General features: G+C 38.1%; 1 protein-coding gene across 4 annotated transcripts in view; it reads left to right on the forward strand.

Annotated features, from left to right (window-relative positions):
* The window catches only part of EPB41L4A (erythrocyte membrane protein band 4.1 like 4A), a 206,585-nt gene that overhangs the window by 105,416 nt on the left and 83,667 nt on the right, over positions 1-17,502 (forward strand). For all 4 annotated transcript variants that reach the window (XM_059693915.1, XM_059693918.1, XM_059693917.1 and 1 more), the window contains exons 5-8: positions 4,175-4,253; positions 12,008-12,105; positions 13,255-13,375; positions 16,249-16,336. In XM_059693915.1, the coding sequence (XP_059549898.1) occupies positions 4,175-4,253; positions 12,008-12,105; positions 13,255-13,375; positions 16,249-16,336 (386 nt within the window). The remainder of the gene's footprint in view (positions 1-4,174; positions 4,254-12,007; positions 12,106-13,254; positions 13,376-16,248; positions 16,337-17,502) is intronic.

The following is a 17,502-nucleotide window of genomic DNA, read 5'->3' on the forward strand; positions in this document are numbered from 1 at the left end:
ATATCTATCAGTCAGAAGGAATAGCGACAAAAATGACAGAATACTTGCTAGTCACCAGGATTCTCATGGGCAAGTCTTGATTTATTAATCTCTGTGTTAATGGGGATCTTTAAAAAATATATATATATTTTATTGATTTCACAAAGAAGAAGGGAGAGGGAAAGAAAAACATCAATGATGAAAGAATCATCGATTGGCTGCCTCCTGCATGCACCCGACTGGGGATCAAGCCTGCAACCCAGGCATGTGCCCTGACCCAGATTCGAACTGTGACCTCTTGGTTCATAGGTCGACGCTCAACCACTAGTCACTCCAGTCGGGCTGGGGGACTTTTTATTACCATTAAAGGTCTTGAAATTAGTCTTTAAAAGGTAGATTAGAGCATTCCCAGCTTCTGGCTTCTATATATTTTGCTAAAGTGAAACAATATTAACTTACTTTGCATAAGGGTTTCTTAAAGGGTTTCTTAAAGTTTAAGAATGAGACATGGATTCAAGATCACAATAACTTGGGAATTTGCTTCATTAGCACCTAGTTTTATAGTCAGTCAACAGTGATGTTTATGAAAGATTTTGCTCATTCTATAGTTATTATAATTTCTTCCCTGAGAGGCTGTATGGAATAGTGGCCAGAAAGCACTGAACTCCAGGAGCAAACTTGATTCTTAGTTTGTGGTCCCTGTGATCTTAAGAACTTACCTCGGAGCTTCAACTGCCTTGCGTACATTACCAGGTGGCTGTTGAGAATCAGATGTTTAGGAAACATTTTTGTACTTTACCAAATGCAATCAAATGGTAATGATGCCTTATATTTAGAACACACGCCATTTTATGTGTAAGTGGGCTATAAGTCCTTTAAGAAAATTAGCCCAAACCAAATGTTTCCAATTGTGTATTTTTCAAACTTCTGCGTAACTGCTCATCACCAGACACGTTTGAAGTGGCTGGTTGGTCAGGAGGGTGTAATCTGTCATGTTCCAGAGGATAAAAGCAGCTCTGGACTCGGGACGAGGCCTTCTTCCTTTGTGCACAGTCTCAGCAGCATCTGTGCTCCTCCTGCCCCCAGATACCAACCCCAGTGGCCTGCAGGCACAGGCCGACCCATCTGCTCAGTAACATAGGGCTTGATTGACAAAGACGGATCAGCAGAGGGTGGACTTCCTGGCTCTTCTAAATATTTAATATTTAATAGTCTGTGCCTCCTTGACGTCTATATTCAGGGAGAGGGGTGTGCTTTTCAGAAGCACAGTGGTTAACGTAGAAATCAAACATATGGATCAGCTCTAGTGGTAAAAAATTACAGCAAAGTTTCTTTTAGAATTTAGTTTTTAAAGAAGCTCTAGCATAAGGAGTGCCTACCCGGATGAGGGAGAGGAGCAGGGCTGTAGTCTCGGTTGACTTCTGTGTCCCAGGGACAGGGCAGTGGGGTTCTACAAGCATAGCGCGTGTGGGTCATAATAATAGTAAATACTGATGTAGTTTGTATATTAAAAGTGCATTATGGGTTTATTACCTATGTTTCATTTAATTTCCTTTCCCCAACTTCTAAAGTTTTTGACTTAATTTACTCATAAGACTCATAGTTCTGACACAATGAAAATAGAAAAACTAGTCTACTAGTCTTTCTGTCTACTGCACACTATCAAAGACCGAGGGTCACAGGAGTAGGTGGAAGTATTTTTACTGAATTGCATACTTTATACCTTTTTTATTTGTGTGGGAGAGCTTTTGTTGAAGAAGAAATTAGAAACTCTGATCACCAATCAGTGCACCAGGTAGCAAATCTGTTTAAAACAGTTTTAATATAAGATCTGTTTAACACACTGATGTGAAGTGTGCAGCTTGCAGAGAGTGCGGGTTAGATTCATACTCTCTGAAATGGAGATATTTCTAGGAAAAGCATAATATATTGTGGTTGGCACCCAAGGGGCGTGTGCCCTCTTCCACAATATGAGTGTTTAACTATTTTATGTTGGCCCATGTAGGTACGTTTCCAGGCTTTGTTTCATATATATTTGGTATTTGTGCATATAGTTCTTGTATCTGGCACGTGATTGAGATGAGAAATGCCTTTTTATTTTTTAAAATATATTTTATTGATTTTCTACAGAGAGGAAGGGAGAAGGAGAGGGATACAGAGTTAGAAACATCGATGAGAGAGAAACATCGATTCAGCTGCCTCCTGCACGCCCCCTACTTGGGGATGTGCCCGCAACCCAGGCACATGCCCTTGACCGGAATCGAACCTGGGACCCTTCAGTTCCGCAGGCCAATGCTCTATCCTCTGAGCCAAACCAGTTAGGGCGAAATGCCTTTTTAAATATGTAAGAACACATTCTTAGATTCAGAAAAGTTTAAGAATGAGACATGTATTGACCCTAATCCACATAGTTTCACTGATAATTTTTTTTTCTAAAAAGGTAAGAGTATACATGGTAAAATATTTCTAACATATCAATTTTGCTAAGGGTAGAATAAATGTTCTCATTGGGAAAAATGGTTAATACGCGAGGGGACGGATGTGTTAGTTCACCTGATGGAGGAAACCCTTTCACAATGTATACTGATATCAAAGCATTCCCTTGCACTCTTTACGTATCTTACAATTTCAATCGTTGTACTGTTGATATTTGGCTCTGTTGACTAATGAGTTTGCCGACCACTGGGGTAGACCATACATACACAGATACCTGCATAGTTGAAGTCTTACTTCATTTTATATTTCCTTTTGTCTTTAGAAATTCTTAGTGAGTATAATTTTTAAATAACTTTATTGATATAGCTGTGACATGTAAAAATTGTATATAATTAAAGTATACAACTTAATGTTTAGATATATGCATTGTGAAAAGATTAGCATAATCAAAAGCTAAATATCTTATTTATCACATCTTTATAGTTACCAGTATGTGTGAGAAAATTTAAATTTTATCTTCTTAGCATTTTTCTAATATACAACACACAGTCAATAACTAACATCACCAGGTTGTATGTTAGATTCCCAGAACTCACTCATCTAGTATAACTGAAACTTCATACTCTTGACCAACTTCTTCTCATTCCCCCTCCCCCAGCCTCTGGCAGCCACCATTCTACCCTCTGCATCTATGTGTGTGACTATTTTATTTTATATATTTTTTAATTTTAAAAATTTTGTTTTTAGTTACAGTTCAAATTCAATATTATTTTATATTGTGTGGGACTATTTTAGATTCCACATATAAGTGAGATCAAGTAGTATTTGTTGTGTCTGGCTTATTTCACCTAACATAATTCTCAAGTTTCATTCATGTTATCTCAAATTGGAGTATTTCCTTCTTTTTTTATGGCTGAATAATATTCCTTTGTGTGTGGGTGTGGGTGTACCACATTTTATTTATCTATTGTTTCATTGATGGACACTTCGATTGCTTACATATCTTAGCTATTATGACTAATGTTGCAGTGAACATGGGAATGTAGATATCTCTTTGCGATCTGTCTTTCATTTCTTTTGGATAAATACCCAGTGGCGGGATTGCTGGATCACATGGTAGCTCTATTTTTAATTTATTGAGGAACTTCCATACTATTTCCCATAATGGCTGTTCCAATTTACATTCTCACCAACACTTTTGTCTTTTTTTTTTTTAACATGTTTTTACATTCCTACCAACAGTTGTCTTTTTTTTTTTTTATTAGTTAAGGTATTACAAATGTGTCCTTATCCCCCCCCAATTAACCCCAACATCCCCTCCCCCCGCCCCCCCCCCCCCCCCGCCCCACACACTCATGCTCCCATCCCCCTGTCCATTGGTTTGGCTTATATACATGTATACAGGTCCTTCGGTTGATCTCAACAGTTGTCTTTTTGATAATAGCTATTCTTGTAGGTGTAAGGGGATGCCTCATTGTGGTTTTGATTTGCATTTCCCTGGTAATTAGCAATATTGAGCACCTTTTTGTGTATCTGTTGGCCATTTGTATGTTTATTTAGGTGCTTTGTCCATTTATTTATTGTTTTGTTTTTGCTATTGAGTTGTATGAGTTCCTCATATTTTGGATATTAACCCTTTATTTAGTAAATTGCTTGTAAATATTTTTGGAAATATAATTTTTAATAGTTGTATAATATTACACTACTACTTTGCCTAATTATTATGTTAAATCTAATTAATTTCTATTTCTTATTTTAGCTGGACCTCCATATACTTTGTATTTTGGAATTAAATTCTATGCTGAAGATCCATGTAAGCTTAAAGAAGAAATAACCAGGTACAGTATTGACTTAGCTTTTGAACAGTACATGTATGGCATATACAAAAGGCTTTATTTAAAAAATGGAGTCAACCATTTGGATGCATGTCTACCTGCATTTTGTAATGCATCTCCTGCAAGAGTTAAATTTAAACCAGCATTGCGTGAGGCAGATCAATGTCTGATGATAGATGTGTATGAACAGTGGTATGCACCTGGGTGACACAATGATGGATTTTGCATCTGTTGCGATGGGGTATTTCCGTATCATTCTTGTGAAGGATGCAGTCAGCCTCTGAAGTCATAAAAGTAGCCGTTTGAACTGGGTAAAGGAAGGTATTTTAATGCTCAGTTTGTATATGTAAATATAAATTTGAAGAGCCATTTATTTCTTTTTAATTGGTTATAGCTTAGATGTTAGCTGTTCGGGGGTTTCTCTTATATCTCTGTAGGAAATTAAAAAGATGTTTTTAGTGTTTTATGATGTATTACTTCACCTTTGTCATAAAATGTTTTATTTCAGTTAAGGCAGAATTTTCAATAGGTGTTGATTCTGTTGTTAAGATAGCTCAATCCAGTATTTGAAAGTGGTTTATAAAGAGCAGGCAATCCTGTGATATTTTCACTGTTCCACCTGTGACTAAATTGCACATGGTAGCAAAACAAAATCATTTCCCCCAACTTTACAAGTAGAGCCTAATTTGTTATTCAAAAAATTTGAAATCATATCTTTGAAAACTAAGTTAGTCTGTGGTTTTGTTCCTATTACATTTTTTCATCTTTCCCTTACACTTTGTTTTGCCTTGATTCTAGACTGCACACAAAAGAGTGATTTAATTGGATATTTTCTGTTATACCCTGAAGTGCTATAATTAGGCCTCTTCTTTAGTACTGTGCTGATGTCTGCGTTCACATTGTCTATCACCACATTGTTAGCGAGCATTTGGAAAGCAGGGCTGTCCATTCAGCTTTCTGTGAGCACACCTCTGTGGGAGAAGGTCTGGGGTGTTGGGGAGATGCTGAAGAGTGGGATTATATTGATAAGAGTTTTATGAATATTCTTGCAGTCAAGAAGGATTTCTGAGTTGTGGGCTCATGGGGAAACTGAGTTCAGGTGATATAAAGGCACATTTATTTCTGTAATTCATTAGGGAATTGTAAGGAAACAACATTTTATGAAAATACGAGGAAAGTCCTTCATTTTGAGGTTGTCAGTAACCTCTCTATGCCTGTTTCTTTGTAGAACTATAGATGTACCTGCCTCATAAGGTTTTTGTAAGCTTCAATAAAATAGCGTATGTGAAACTCTCATACAGTTGACCCTTGAACAACACTGGTTTGAAATGAGTGGGTGCACTTGTTCATGGACTTTTTTCAATAAATGCTGTAAATGTATTCTTTCTTCCTTGTGATTTTCTTAATGATATTTTCTCTTGCTTTATTGTAAGAATACAGTATAACACATGTAACTTACAGAATATATCTTGACTGTTTAAGGTATTGGTAAGGCTTCCAGGCAACAGTAGGCTATTAATAATTAAGTTTTGAGGGAGTCAAAAGTTATATATGAACTAGAGGCCTGGTGCATGAATTCGTGCACCAGTGGGGTCCCTCCGCCTGGCCTGCGGGATCAGCCGAAACCAGCTCAACCAGCTCTCTGACATCCCCCGAGGGGTCCCAGATTGCGAGAGGGCACAGGCCAGGTCGAGGGACCGCACCGGTGCATGATCAGGGCTGGAGGGGGGCAGTATCTTATAATGCATTACATCCCATCTGTTCACCAGATATTAATGATGACCAGACATTTCCTAACAGCTCATTAACAGAATACATAGATTTGTGTTATCTACAAACCCACAAATAATTTGGTGCCACCTGTTTTTCCTTAAGTATTAGACCTGATCATATAGTTAAGAACCAGATGATATGATTGGCTTACTTACATGTAATGACCACAATTTATAATTTATTTTTACTGCCAAAAACATACAGTTGAATTTAGGTAAATTAAATGTGTATTTAATGTGATATTACTGTGCACTTATTCTTAGTGTGTCCTGAAGATAAAGTTAATGATTTGCATAAATATGTTAAGTTGGTAGGCAAAATGGACTTTTTAAAAGGAGTCAATTGTATGAGATAATTTTGGCAAAAGAAAAAACTGAAACAAAAACCCAAAATTCTCCAGTATACATTATTAAAGGATGAGTCTACTTAGGCCATCCTCTTCAAATTGAACCTTTATCTTGCTTCATTTCTTTTGAAAAAATTTCTGGCCTTCTCTGTATTGGCCCTTAAGTTATTTATAATTTTTTATATGAAAAATAATACTGTGGTAAACATGCTTATACATACTGATTCTTCCACTTTTTTTTTTTGGTAATCATTGTTTCCCACGTATTGTGCAGATGTCTTGCACTATTGAACCCATTCGTTTTACTCCTGCATAGTATTACACAATTTATTTAGCCATGCCTTGTGGTGGGCTCTCCAGTGTGTTTCCTTTTTAAAAATTATAGATAGTTCTGTATTGAATCTTCTCATGTACATATATGGTTATACTAGGTAGTATTCCAGAAGGATCTTGTAGTTAGAGGACAAAAGGCTAAATATGAATGGGATACACTGGAAAGTAAGGTTCCAGACCATGAGAAATGTAAGTGAAAGAATCATATAAACTTGGAGTACCTGTTATGTGCTCTAAAATATGTCTATGCAGAATAAATACAATCTCTCCCCTCTTGTCAGTCCTTAAAGTAATTCGTGTCCTCATGACATCTGTTAAACTTAACTTCAGTTCCAATTCAAAATATTATGACAGCCTTCTGTGTATTCCATGTCATTCATAGCTCTGAGCCCGCTGCACATTTGGTGAGCATAATGCAGTATGGGTTAAGGAGATGGGCTTTGGAGTCAGACAGGCTGAGGTTTGCATCCTTGCTCTGCAACTCACTAGTTGTGTAATCTTGAGAAGATTACCTAATCGTTTTATAATCTGTATTCTCATCTGTAAAATGGAATTAAACTATTTCTTCAAAGAGATGTTGGAGGAATATATGACAATACATGCAAAGTGCTTATAATGCAAAAATGTAAGTAGATGGTACAGTTAGCTAAAATGGAAACAGTAATAATTATTTTACATTTTCAAATTATTGATTACAAAACTAGGGAGGAAAAGACCAACTGGAGCTCTGAGACAGGTCTTTCAGGTTAAAATCAATCCACTAATCAGAACTTCCTGGGTATAGTTGTTCATTTAGCTATGAATCATCCTACTATTGCCTCTAGCCTGCATTTCTTGAATTTGCATGAAAAGACAGAATTCGCTCACTCACCTGCCCTTCATTCAGTAACTACATGGAGCATTGTGTTTCAGTGCACTGAGTACCAACGAGATTCAGTAGAGACCAAAGAAAGATAGGGTTTCAGTACGAGGAGAGAGGCCAGACAGACTGCATTGCTTTGCTGACAACGCTATCTATGATGTCATTGAAATTTGCCTGAGCTTTTAAGGATCTAACAACTATTCCTACAAAAGAAAATAATGTTAGTTCCAAATGACTGGTTCATAATGAACACTTTTTAGCTTTTGAAAACAGGTCTCTGTTTTATAATATTTTATAGTATTTTCTGGGGATTGACATTAAGCTTGTCAATTATTATTGCTACTTTGGTAGTCCATGTTCTTCACGTTGTGAAGATGAGCTTGTTTCAGCTTCTTTGGTAGCTGAGTGACCTTCAGTTACATGTCCACTTCCAGAGTCCCCGTCTCTGCGTGAAGATAGTGGCCCTTAGTTCATCAGAGTTGGAGGGAGGGTCGATTTCCACTATGGGTGCAAAAGAAATTTGTGCACTTTAATGGACTATACAAATGTAAGGTGATACTATTGCTACTTTTCCTGTATTTTAATCATCAGTTTTAAATCTCTGAGGCTAAAGTGTTATTCCAGAACTTCTTTGTCCCTTTCTCTTGAGAATTAGTGGTTGCTTCCTCTACAAATTTTCTTCTTAAGCTGTACATTCTATTTCCTCCACAGTGTTTAATGTTATGTTATTATTTAAACATTTCCCTCTGTCCCTCGCATATAAGTTGATCCAAAGTGACTCAGCTGCTGTCCCGAGCTGTGTTCCCTCTCTCTGGTGCAGAAGCCAATCCTGCTTCTGTGTGGATAGGAGCTCTCCTTCAGGGCCATGTTCAGCTGGCACCCAAAAATCAGACTTCTGCCTGTCCCCAGTCTTTCAGATTCCTCACTAGGGCCTCTGGTCAGGTGCTCCTCAGGCTGTCTGGTGTGAGCATTCCTCGCTGTCTTTCAGGAGAACCTTCTGTCTGGGCTCCTGAAAGATCAGAGTCTCTCCGCCCCTTCTCTGAGCAAACCTTCTTTGCCCATTTTTCTCGCCTCTGATACGTCCTAAATTGTTCATGGTTCGAACATCCTTGGTATCAATTCAGCTGTCTTCATTGAACAGCAGATCCACGGAAAACTGTGAGGCCAGTATTTCAGCCCTTCTCTTGTGCTGTACTGGTTGTAGTGTTGCAGTAAGGAAAGATGGAGCACTTCTCCCCCAGAGCCCACAATCTAACTAGGGAGATAGTGCATACACACCAGTGTGGTAATTTACATAAAAAGGTGACCAGTTGTTGCTTTCTGAAGCTCTGCCTTGCATCAGAATGTATTCTGGAAAGCTTCCTTATTAAGTGGATCATTTTTAGTCAGCATCCTTTTTCCCCCAATAGGGGTAAAATATAACTAGGGTCACAATATAATTTATTGTTCAAACCCTGACACTGCAGAATGACTAGGAGAGTTATTAATACTTAGGCATGTATAATAGGCACAACTAGAACTGTCCTAGGTAAACTAGAATATAGATTCACCCTAAAACCAAAGATAAACAATGGCTCAAGCATCCGTTCATAGCCTTAATCAGAATGATTAAGAACCCTGGCTGGGTAGCTCAGTGGATTAGAGCATCATCCCTATATGCTAAGGTCGTGGGTTTGATACCGGTCAGGGCACATACAAGAATCAACCAAAGAATGCATAAATAAGTAGAACGAGTCAAAATTTTTCTCTCCCTCCCTCCCTCCTTTCCTCTAAAATCAATTTTAAAAAAAAGAAAGAAAAGAAAGAATGATGGATGGACGGGCCCAGCTACTCTAAACCTGTAATTTAAGTAAAATATTTGGTTGTACTCTAAGTCCCATAAAATGGACAAAATGATTTATAGACAGTTAATTACGAATAGGACCTGATATAGTGTTTGTTTGGCATATAAAAATAGAATTTACTGTGTCATAAATTTGTCTTATATAAAACTAACATAATGCTTGCTATCATAAAGATTAATCAAGTTCCTAATTAAAAATAGTTTACTTGTCTTCCTTGATTTTAGTGGATTTTTTTATGCAATGACTTAAAGATTTCTAGTATCTTTGAAAGGCAAGTTATCTAGAGAAGTTTGAACAGATGTCCTTTTTTTCCTCTTTCTTCATGAATTTCTCAGCAAAGAATGTTCAGTTTTTTCCATTTTCATCCTTCTGTGTGTTCATTCATATAGCCATCCATCAGGACAGCAGTTCTTTACTGAGTAGCTACAGTGTGTGGAGCCCTCTAGAGTGGGAGTAGAATTAACAATGGGTTATGGTTCCTGTCCTTGGTATCTGTTTGTCTTTCTCTCTGTTTCAGCTCTGTCTTTGTTGTTCACCTCCCTCTGTTTCTCTTTTCCCTTTCTCTTTGAAGCAAACTCTTATGGGATTAAATCTTTCAGTTTCTGTATTTGGCAAAGGATTTGACTATTCAGTCAGATGTTATAAACGTCTTAATACAGCAAGACAAATATTCATCTGTGACCCATTTTCTAAAAAAAAAAAAAATACACTTCAGGAAAATAAATTCCAAGTTAACAATACAGAAAGAGAGTGTGGCTAAATGCAAGTTTCTAGCAAGCAGTAGTAATTCTAGTGCAGTGTCTCTTTTGTTATAAGCTTTTGCATTTAATATCTGCTAATATCACTTTACTCCTCTTCAAGAGGAGCACAGATGACTATAACAAAGTGGATTTGGTAGCCAAGCATTCAGGGAGTGGAAAGTAATTAAGTGGGGCTGGAAAATGTGAATGATGGGGAGTGGTGGTGATGGGAAGTCAGTGGTTAATGGCAAGAGATCTGGCTCAGGAAGTAAGCAGAGGTCTTACAAGCTATTTTAAGGATCTTGAACTTAATCCTGAAGACCTAAGGGTTGTTTTTTGTTTGATTTTTTTTAACAAGGGAGAGACGTGATCCTTTTTACCTCTTGGGAAGGTAATTTGGAAGGGAGATTAGTTTGAATGATGACAGAACATGAAGGTTTTAGAAGTCCAGTGGGCAGTGACTGGGAGTAGGAGATGGGGAGAAGTACATGTAGTCCCAAAACAGCAGGTTTAGAGATAGAATGTGGGTGCCAGGGCTTACACGTTGTTCCTAGGTTTCTCTTACTTGGGTGTCTGGAGAACTGTGGTGCCATTTATTGGCAGTGGAAAAGCACAGGCTGTTAAGCAGGTTTTCACTTCAGCCTGTGGGCACAAAGTTGATATCAGTCTTCTAGAAATGATAAGAGTAGCAGCTAACGTTTGGTTATCCTCACTAAGGGCTTTAGTTGTGAGCATTTGGAAAAGAGAAATTTATCACAACTGATTTTTAGAATTCATTCTTTGCTTTTTTTTTCTGCCCCTTCCAATGACACGTTGCAAAGAAAGATAAATCACAAAGGACAGCCTGGGTGTGTGTGTGTGTGTGTGTGTGTGTGTATATCTGATAGAGAAAGAGACAGGGAGAGAGAAAGATGGTGGCTGGGGCTTGTGTTGATGATTCATTGTATTGGTTCATAAACCTCTAGCCTCTCTCAACCCACTGACAGAAAGCCTGAATGGAGGGCGGGTAGGTGGAGGGTGGGAAGCTAGCCAGAGTTGCTTAGCACCCTCATTAAGAGAGATCTAGGGTCAGGGGCCCTAGAATCCAGGTATGGCTCTGCTATTTAGCTCTTGTGAGATCTTGGACAAGTTACTTCATCTCTTTGTGTCTGTTAGTTTCTTTATCTGCAAAATGAAGGTGATAATAGTCCTGACTTCATTTTAAAGTCTTACATAAGTTATTGTATGTAAAGTACTTGGAATGAGTTACTATATTTACAGTGTTTAGAACAGTGGGTGGCACTCTTATGATAACAGGTTTTCTTTAGGCAAATGGAATGAGCAAAGCTGCAGATAATGGGGAGGATCTTAATAAGTGGGAGGATTGATAGAATGACACTATCATGACCTTTTGTCCTTCATCAATGATTGTACACCCTGTAGATAACACGTCATCAGGGCTGGGTCCTTGTGATTTGTTCCTCCCATTATGAGCATGTTGTCAGCAGTGGCAATGGCAGTAATGACAGTGTAACAGTAGCTTACATAGAACCTCCACATCAGCCGTGTGAGGTGTAGCTACTTCCCTGTCTGAGTTTTACAGGTGAAGAGATGGCTGTTAGAGAGGTCAGGCAGCCGACCAGGCCACCGTCTGCGGAGTACTGGGGCTGGGATGCAGTCCAGCCAGGCTAAGTGGAGAGCCTTCCCCTGTTAGTCACTACCCTGCATTGCCCCTGCAGAGGGTACTTAAAGTCTATTCACACAGCCGCCCCCTTCGTACAAAAAACCAGGAAGCGTTTTATTTTCATTAGTCAGGCTCTGAAGCTTCAGGTCTGGGTAGTGTAAGATATCATTAATCTCGTTTTCCATTTCTCTTTTAGATACCAGTTTTTCTTGCAAGTGAAGCAAGATGTCCTTCAGGGCCGGCTGCCCTGCCCTGCCGGCACTGCTGCTCAGCTGGGAGCATATGCTGTCCAGTGTAGGTTCCACCGACGTTCATTTGCTGCAGAGATTTTGAGAACAATGTTTGAATTTTTCTTTTTAAGGGAGTTTATATGCTAAAATGTTTCTTATCAAGATGTTTTACTGGGAAAAAAAAATCGAATTTAGTCAGAATCAGGTTTTAATCAGGTCCCTTCGGAGGAGGTCAACATGAAGCCAGTTATACATTCCTTGTGGTGGGTCCCATGCAGGTTTAGTCACGGGCGTAGCATTGATTCTTGATTAAGTGGAGGGTCTGGAAATCTGTTCTCTCGTTCCACCTGAGCTCATTGTTCCCTGAAGCTGTTGTGTCTCAGAGACCACGCTGCTTCCAGGCAGCTGTTGTGAAGACCCTATGCGGTCAGGTGCCAGCGCCAGTGCAGAGTGTGGCACACACTTGGCACTCACTGCACTTCAGCTCCTGGCATTGATATTTGCTCCCCTGGGGGCATTTCCAGGTTGCATTGTCATTTTTGAGACTGAGGCTGAGGATGGGGGCAACGAAACAGCATGTTCCCTGCCTTTGAATGGCCTTTGCAGATTAGACCCAGCCTAGAAAAAATATCCTAGGAATAATGTTGCATAGATGAACTTGGTTGGGTTTGTAAGGTGGATTAATGTAAGGAAGAGAATTTTTTATAAGCCTAATATACTGAGCTTTCTGGTTTCATTTTGCTTCTTTGTATAAACTGTAATGGGGTTATGTGCAGCATTGTATTATATTCTCATGACCATTATGTGTGGCAAATACATTTTGAATCATATGCTCCATTTCTTGGTGTCATTGTCTGAGAGGATATATTGGGGTCATGGCTGTTATTCAATTCTAATATTTCCAATGTCTGTACTCTAAATTGTTTATAATTTTTTTTCATTTAAATGATAAGAATAATTGGAATGAAAATAATTATGGTCTTTCAGAAAGCAAAAACACAGAACTTATGTTTTTAAGATAAGGTTTTTTTTATACCATTCATATATATGCACATCAGAGTTATTTTTTACTAAAACTATTTACATATATGTGAATTTATTAATAAGGCATTGAAGGACATGTTTAAGCATGATAGGAATATTTGTATTCCTGTATATTGGAGGAGAATATTTTCCTAAAATGAAAAAAATTATAATTTTTTTCCTTTTCTAGCTGAACTTGGAGATTATGACCCATATAAGCATACTGCAGGATATGTGTCAGAATACCGGTTTGTTCCTGATCAGAAGGAAGAACTTGAAGAAGCCATAGAAAGAATTCATAAAACTCTAATGTAAGAATCACGTTATTATTTTTTTTAATATATATTTTATTGATTTTTTACAGAGAGGAAGGGAGAGAGATAGAGAGTTAGAAACATCGATGAGAGAGAAACATCGATCAGCTGCCTCCTGCACACTCCCTACTGGAATGTGCCCACAACCAAGGTACGTGCCCTTGACCGGAATCGAACCTGGGACCTTTCAGTCCGCAGGCCGACGCTCTATCCACTGAGCCAAACCGGTTACGGCACGTTATTAACTATAATTAACAGGCTGTACATTAGACCCCCAGATGTCATCTTTGACCAGCGTCTCCCCCATGTCCCCGAACCTGATTACCAGCCCCTGGGAGCCACTATTCCAGTCTGTTTCTGTTAGATTGGCTTTTTTGGATTTTTGCATACAAGAGATACTGTGTCTGTTTTTCTCTGACTTATTTTACTTAGCATAATGCCCTCAGGTTCTATTCATATACTTGAAAGTAGCAGAGAGAGTAGATCTTAAATGTAGGTCTCACCACAAAAAAGAAACCGTGACAAGATGGAGATGTTAGCTAAGTACAGTGACCATCATTTTGAAATATAAAACTGTACTAAATAACTCGGCCAGCGTTGCTCAGTGGTTGAGCATCAACCTACGGACCAGGAGGTCATTGTTCGATTTCTGGTCAGGGCACATGCCCAAGTTGAGGGCTTGATCCCCAGTAGGGCATGCATGAGACAGTTATCACTGATTCTCTCTCATCATTGATGTTTCTATTTTTCTCTCTCTCCCTTCCTGTCTGAAATGAAAAAAATATATATTTTTTAAATGTATCAAACACACACTACACCTAAAACATACACAATATCAGTTAATTATATCTCAATAAAGCTGGAGAAATAACATTTTATATTACATCAACCACCGTCCTTTGCTATTGGCAGGCTCAATGAGTTTCTAGAATGATAAATTCTTCACCTTTGCCTGGAACATTCTAGTATTCTTTTTCTTTTTCAAGTTTTAACTGCTTATAACACTAAGAAGCTCATAGAAAATCCAAACAATTTATAAAGTTTAAAGGACAGTCAAGATATTTTTCGTTAATGGCCTTTCAGACTTCCCTCTATGAATAATTTCCCATAGAGAAAATATATTCTGTATAGATTTGTGTATGATTTTACATAAATGGAGTCATGCTGTATATACTGTATTTTTGCAGTATTCTACTTTTTCAGTCACTAGGACCTTGTGAAATTATTTTTAAACTATAAATATAATTTATAACCACAAAAGCTTTAAGGTATTCTGGATCTGCTAAGTCATAAGTATGTAAATTCTTCACAGTTATAAGCAAGTCCTATTCAGTCTATAGCAATGAATCTGAAAATAATGATGACACCCGTGTGGAGCCTCGGAGAGTATTATGTTAACACTACAATGCACCTCTGAGAATATACCCAAGCCCCTAGTAGGATTTTCAAATAATGGCCTATAGCATTGAAGTCATAATTTAATTATAGTTATTTTGGTTAAATCCTCTATACTGATTAACTTTGCTTTATTGCCTCTTATGTAACATTCCCTCTTGAATTTGCTTGTTTTTAGAGTCCAGAGTGCTAACCATTACACCATGGGGCCCAGGTGCTAAATTTGCTTGTTTTTAGATGTATTATAGTGAAGGGGGAAAATGCAGAATTAATCTGGTCAACAAAAAATGTTTGCCTACAGGATCTGTTTCAGTGAGTAGCAGAGAAGTCAATTGCTGAATTGCAATCAGGGAAACCAGGCTCTCCATCTTGTATTAGCATGCACCAGAATGCCCTCCAGCTGATTATAGAGTCCTTCACTTTACGGTTTTGCTGAAGTGGGTGCTAAGACAGTGCCTGTAACAACATTGTGAAGGGCAGTGTGTTTGGCATATTCTGAGAATATTAATTCTACTAGGAGTTTCAAAGTACAGTTATATTTTGAAATTATCAAGGAGCTTTGACTGAAGGGTCTTACATATTGTATGCAATGATGTTGACAGTGTGACTGTTATTTCTAAGAGAAGAAAACTTGATCAAAGTTTGGTAGCTTTGTTGTGTCTAATTTTCAATGAGTGGTCGCAGTCTTCATAGATTTGAAAAGTATGGTTTATGACTGGATTTTCCAGGGTACCATAGCTGCATCGAAAGAATTTCTTAATTTTAAAAACTTTACAGCTCCTTTTGTTAGCCATTAAAAAAATCTCTCTTACACACACACACACACACACACACACACACACACCATTTCCATTCATCCATGGAGATTCTTGGCCAATTCTCACCCTCATTAGGAATGAATGCTAGTTTCTGTATATTATCACCAATAAAGATTTAGGGAATATGTCTATCCTTTGTATTAAGACAATGACTAGTATTTTTTACAACTTCTAAATACCAGACTGCTGTGCTCAGGAGGTGCCACTGAGACCCCAGTTGGGTGGTGGGGAGCCCATTCTTTTCTTGCTACCCACCACTGCTCTCACCCCCCTTGCTCCTGGTGAAGAGCTGCTGGTGCATGGAGGCTTTGCACTCTTGGTCAGGGTATACTTTTTTAATTTGAGTGCTTATATTCTTACTAATCTCTCTCGGGGTTTCTGAAACGGAGAATTTTTCATATATGCTAGGACATTGGGACTGGCTATAATGAGCAAAAATAGACTTGATAAATGAAATGAACTTGATACAAGTGTCACCTTCTTTCAAGGGTGTACAATTTCGTCATCAAGAAGGCAAGGGGCTTCTTGAAGTACAAAGACTTGGGTTTGCACTAGCACAAAGGGTTACTTATTTTTCCAGGGAACATGCGAGGATGGTTTCATTCCCTATGTCGTGGCTGTCATAGAGTAAGCTCTTTGTTTTTGTGCTGGGTTCAGGGGTCAGGCTCCTTCTGAAGCAGAGCTGAATTATTTGAGGACTGCAAAATCCCTGGAGATGTACGGCGTTGACCTCCATCCCGTCTATGTGAGTAACATTTAATTAACACAAAATATTTTAATCTGATGACATTTTTCTTAAAGTGCCACTGAAACTCCCAAAGGAAAGCTGCAATCCTGTTGTGTAGAAAGCAGATGATGCTTTTTCATCTGTGTTTTGCAAACACAGAGAATCTCTTGTGTGGATTAAACCCTAATGAGTTTTGCATAGAAGTCTGTGATTATATTTCCATGTGTAGAAAACAATTAACTGGGCTTGAAAACACAATCTGGAAAACAGTTCCAAGGGGCTTAGCTAAACGTCAAAACAATTTAAAATTGGTCTGTAATTGATTGTATTAGGCAGAAAACAGGAGGGTTTTCCAAAAATAGGTTTTACGGCTGAAAAACATTAATAAATTTACTTAAAGTAGGCGTTAGACAACAATACAGCTACAACTATTTGTGGTTCTTTATGCATCTGTAGGTTCTGTCAATATTATAGTTACTGCCTATTATAGTTCTTAAAAAATATATTTTTAACGATTTCAGAGAGGAAGGAAAAGGGAGAGATAGAAACATCAATGATGAGAGAGAATCATTGCTTGGTTGCCTCTTGCATGTCCCCCATTGGGTATCAAGCTCACAACCTGGGCATGTGCCCTGACCAAGAATCAAACAGTGACCTGGTTCATAGGTTGACGCTCTACCACTGAGCCACACTGATCGGGCATCTATTGTAGTTTTTGCCACTGCATTATTAGAAATATATTTGCAGATTTTCTTTAGTAACTGATGAAAACTTGCTGAATATAGTCACTGAGCAATTACACGGAATCTGTGTTGAATGTTCCGGATCTGGTCTTAAGCTTTGAACCACTTCTCTAAGGTTATCAATTGGTTATTCTATGCCAGTGAGATTGAAATGTGATGGTCTTTCATTTTATGAGTTTTATTAGCAATAGTCAAATTTGGTTATTTGAGAAAATGAGCCATGTACCTTTACCGGAAATGAATTGCTAAAGATTATAAAAGGCAGAGTGTTTGTCAGTTGGATTAGGGAACTCAATTTTTAAGGAACCCTGATAAAATTTACTGTAATGTAAATAACTCAGTCATGCATTTATTTTGTAATATGTTTTTTGCTTTTCAGAGTTTGTAAAGAGTTAGTTGTGTCCCTGGGTATATATACCATTTCTATGGTAATTAAAGTTA

The sequence above is a fragment of the Myotis daubentonii genome, chromosome 4 (genome assembly GCF_963259705.1).
Source record: "Myotis daubentonii chromosome 4, mMyoDau2.1, whole genome shotgun sequence".
NCBI lineage: Eukaryota > Metazoa > Chordata > Mammalia > Chiroptera > Vespertilionidae > Myotis > Myotis daubentonii.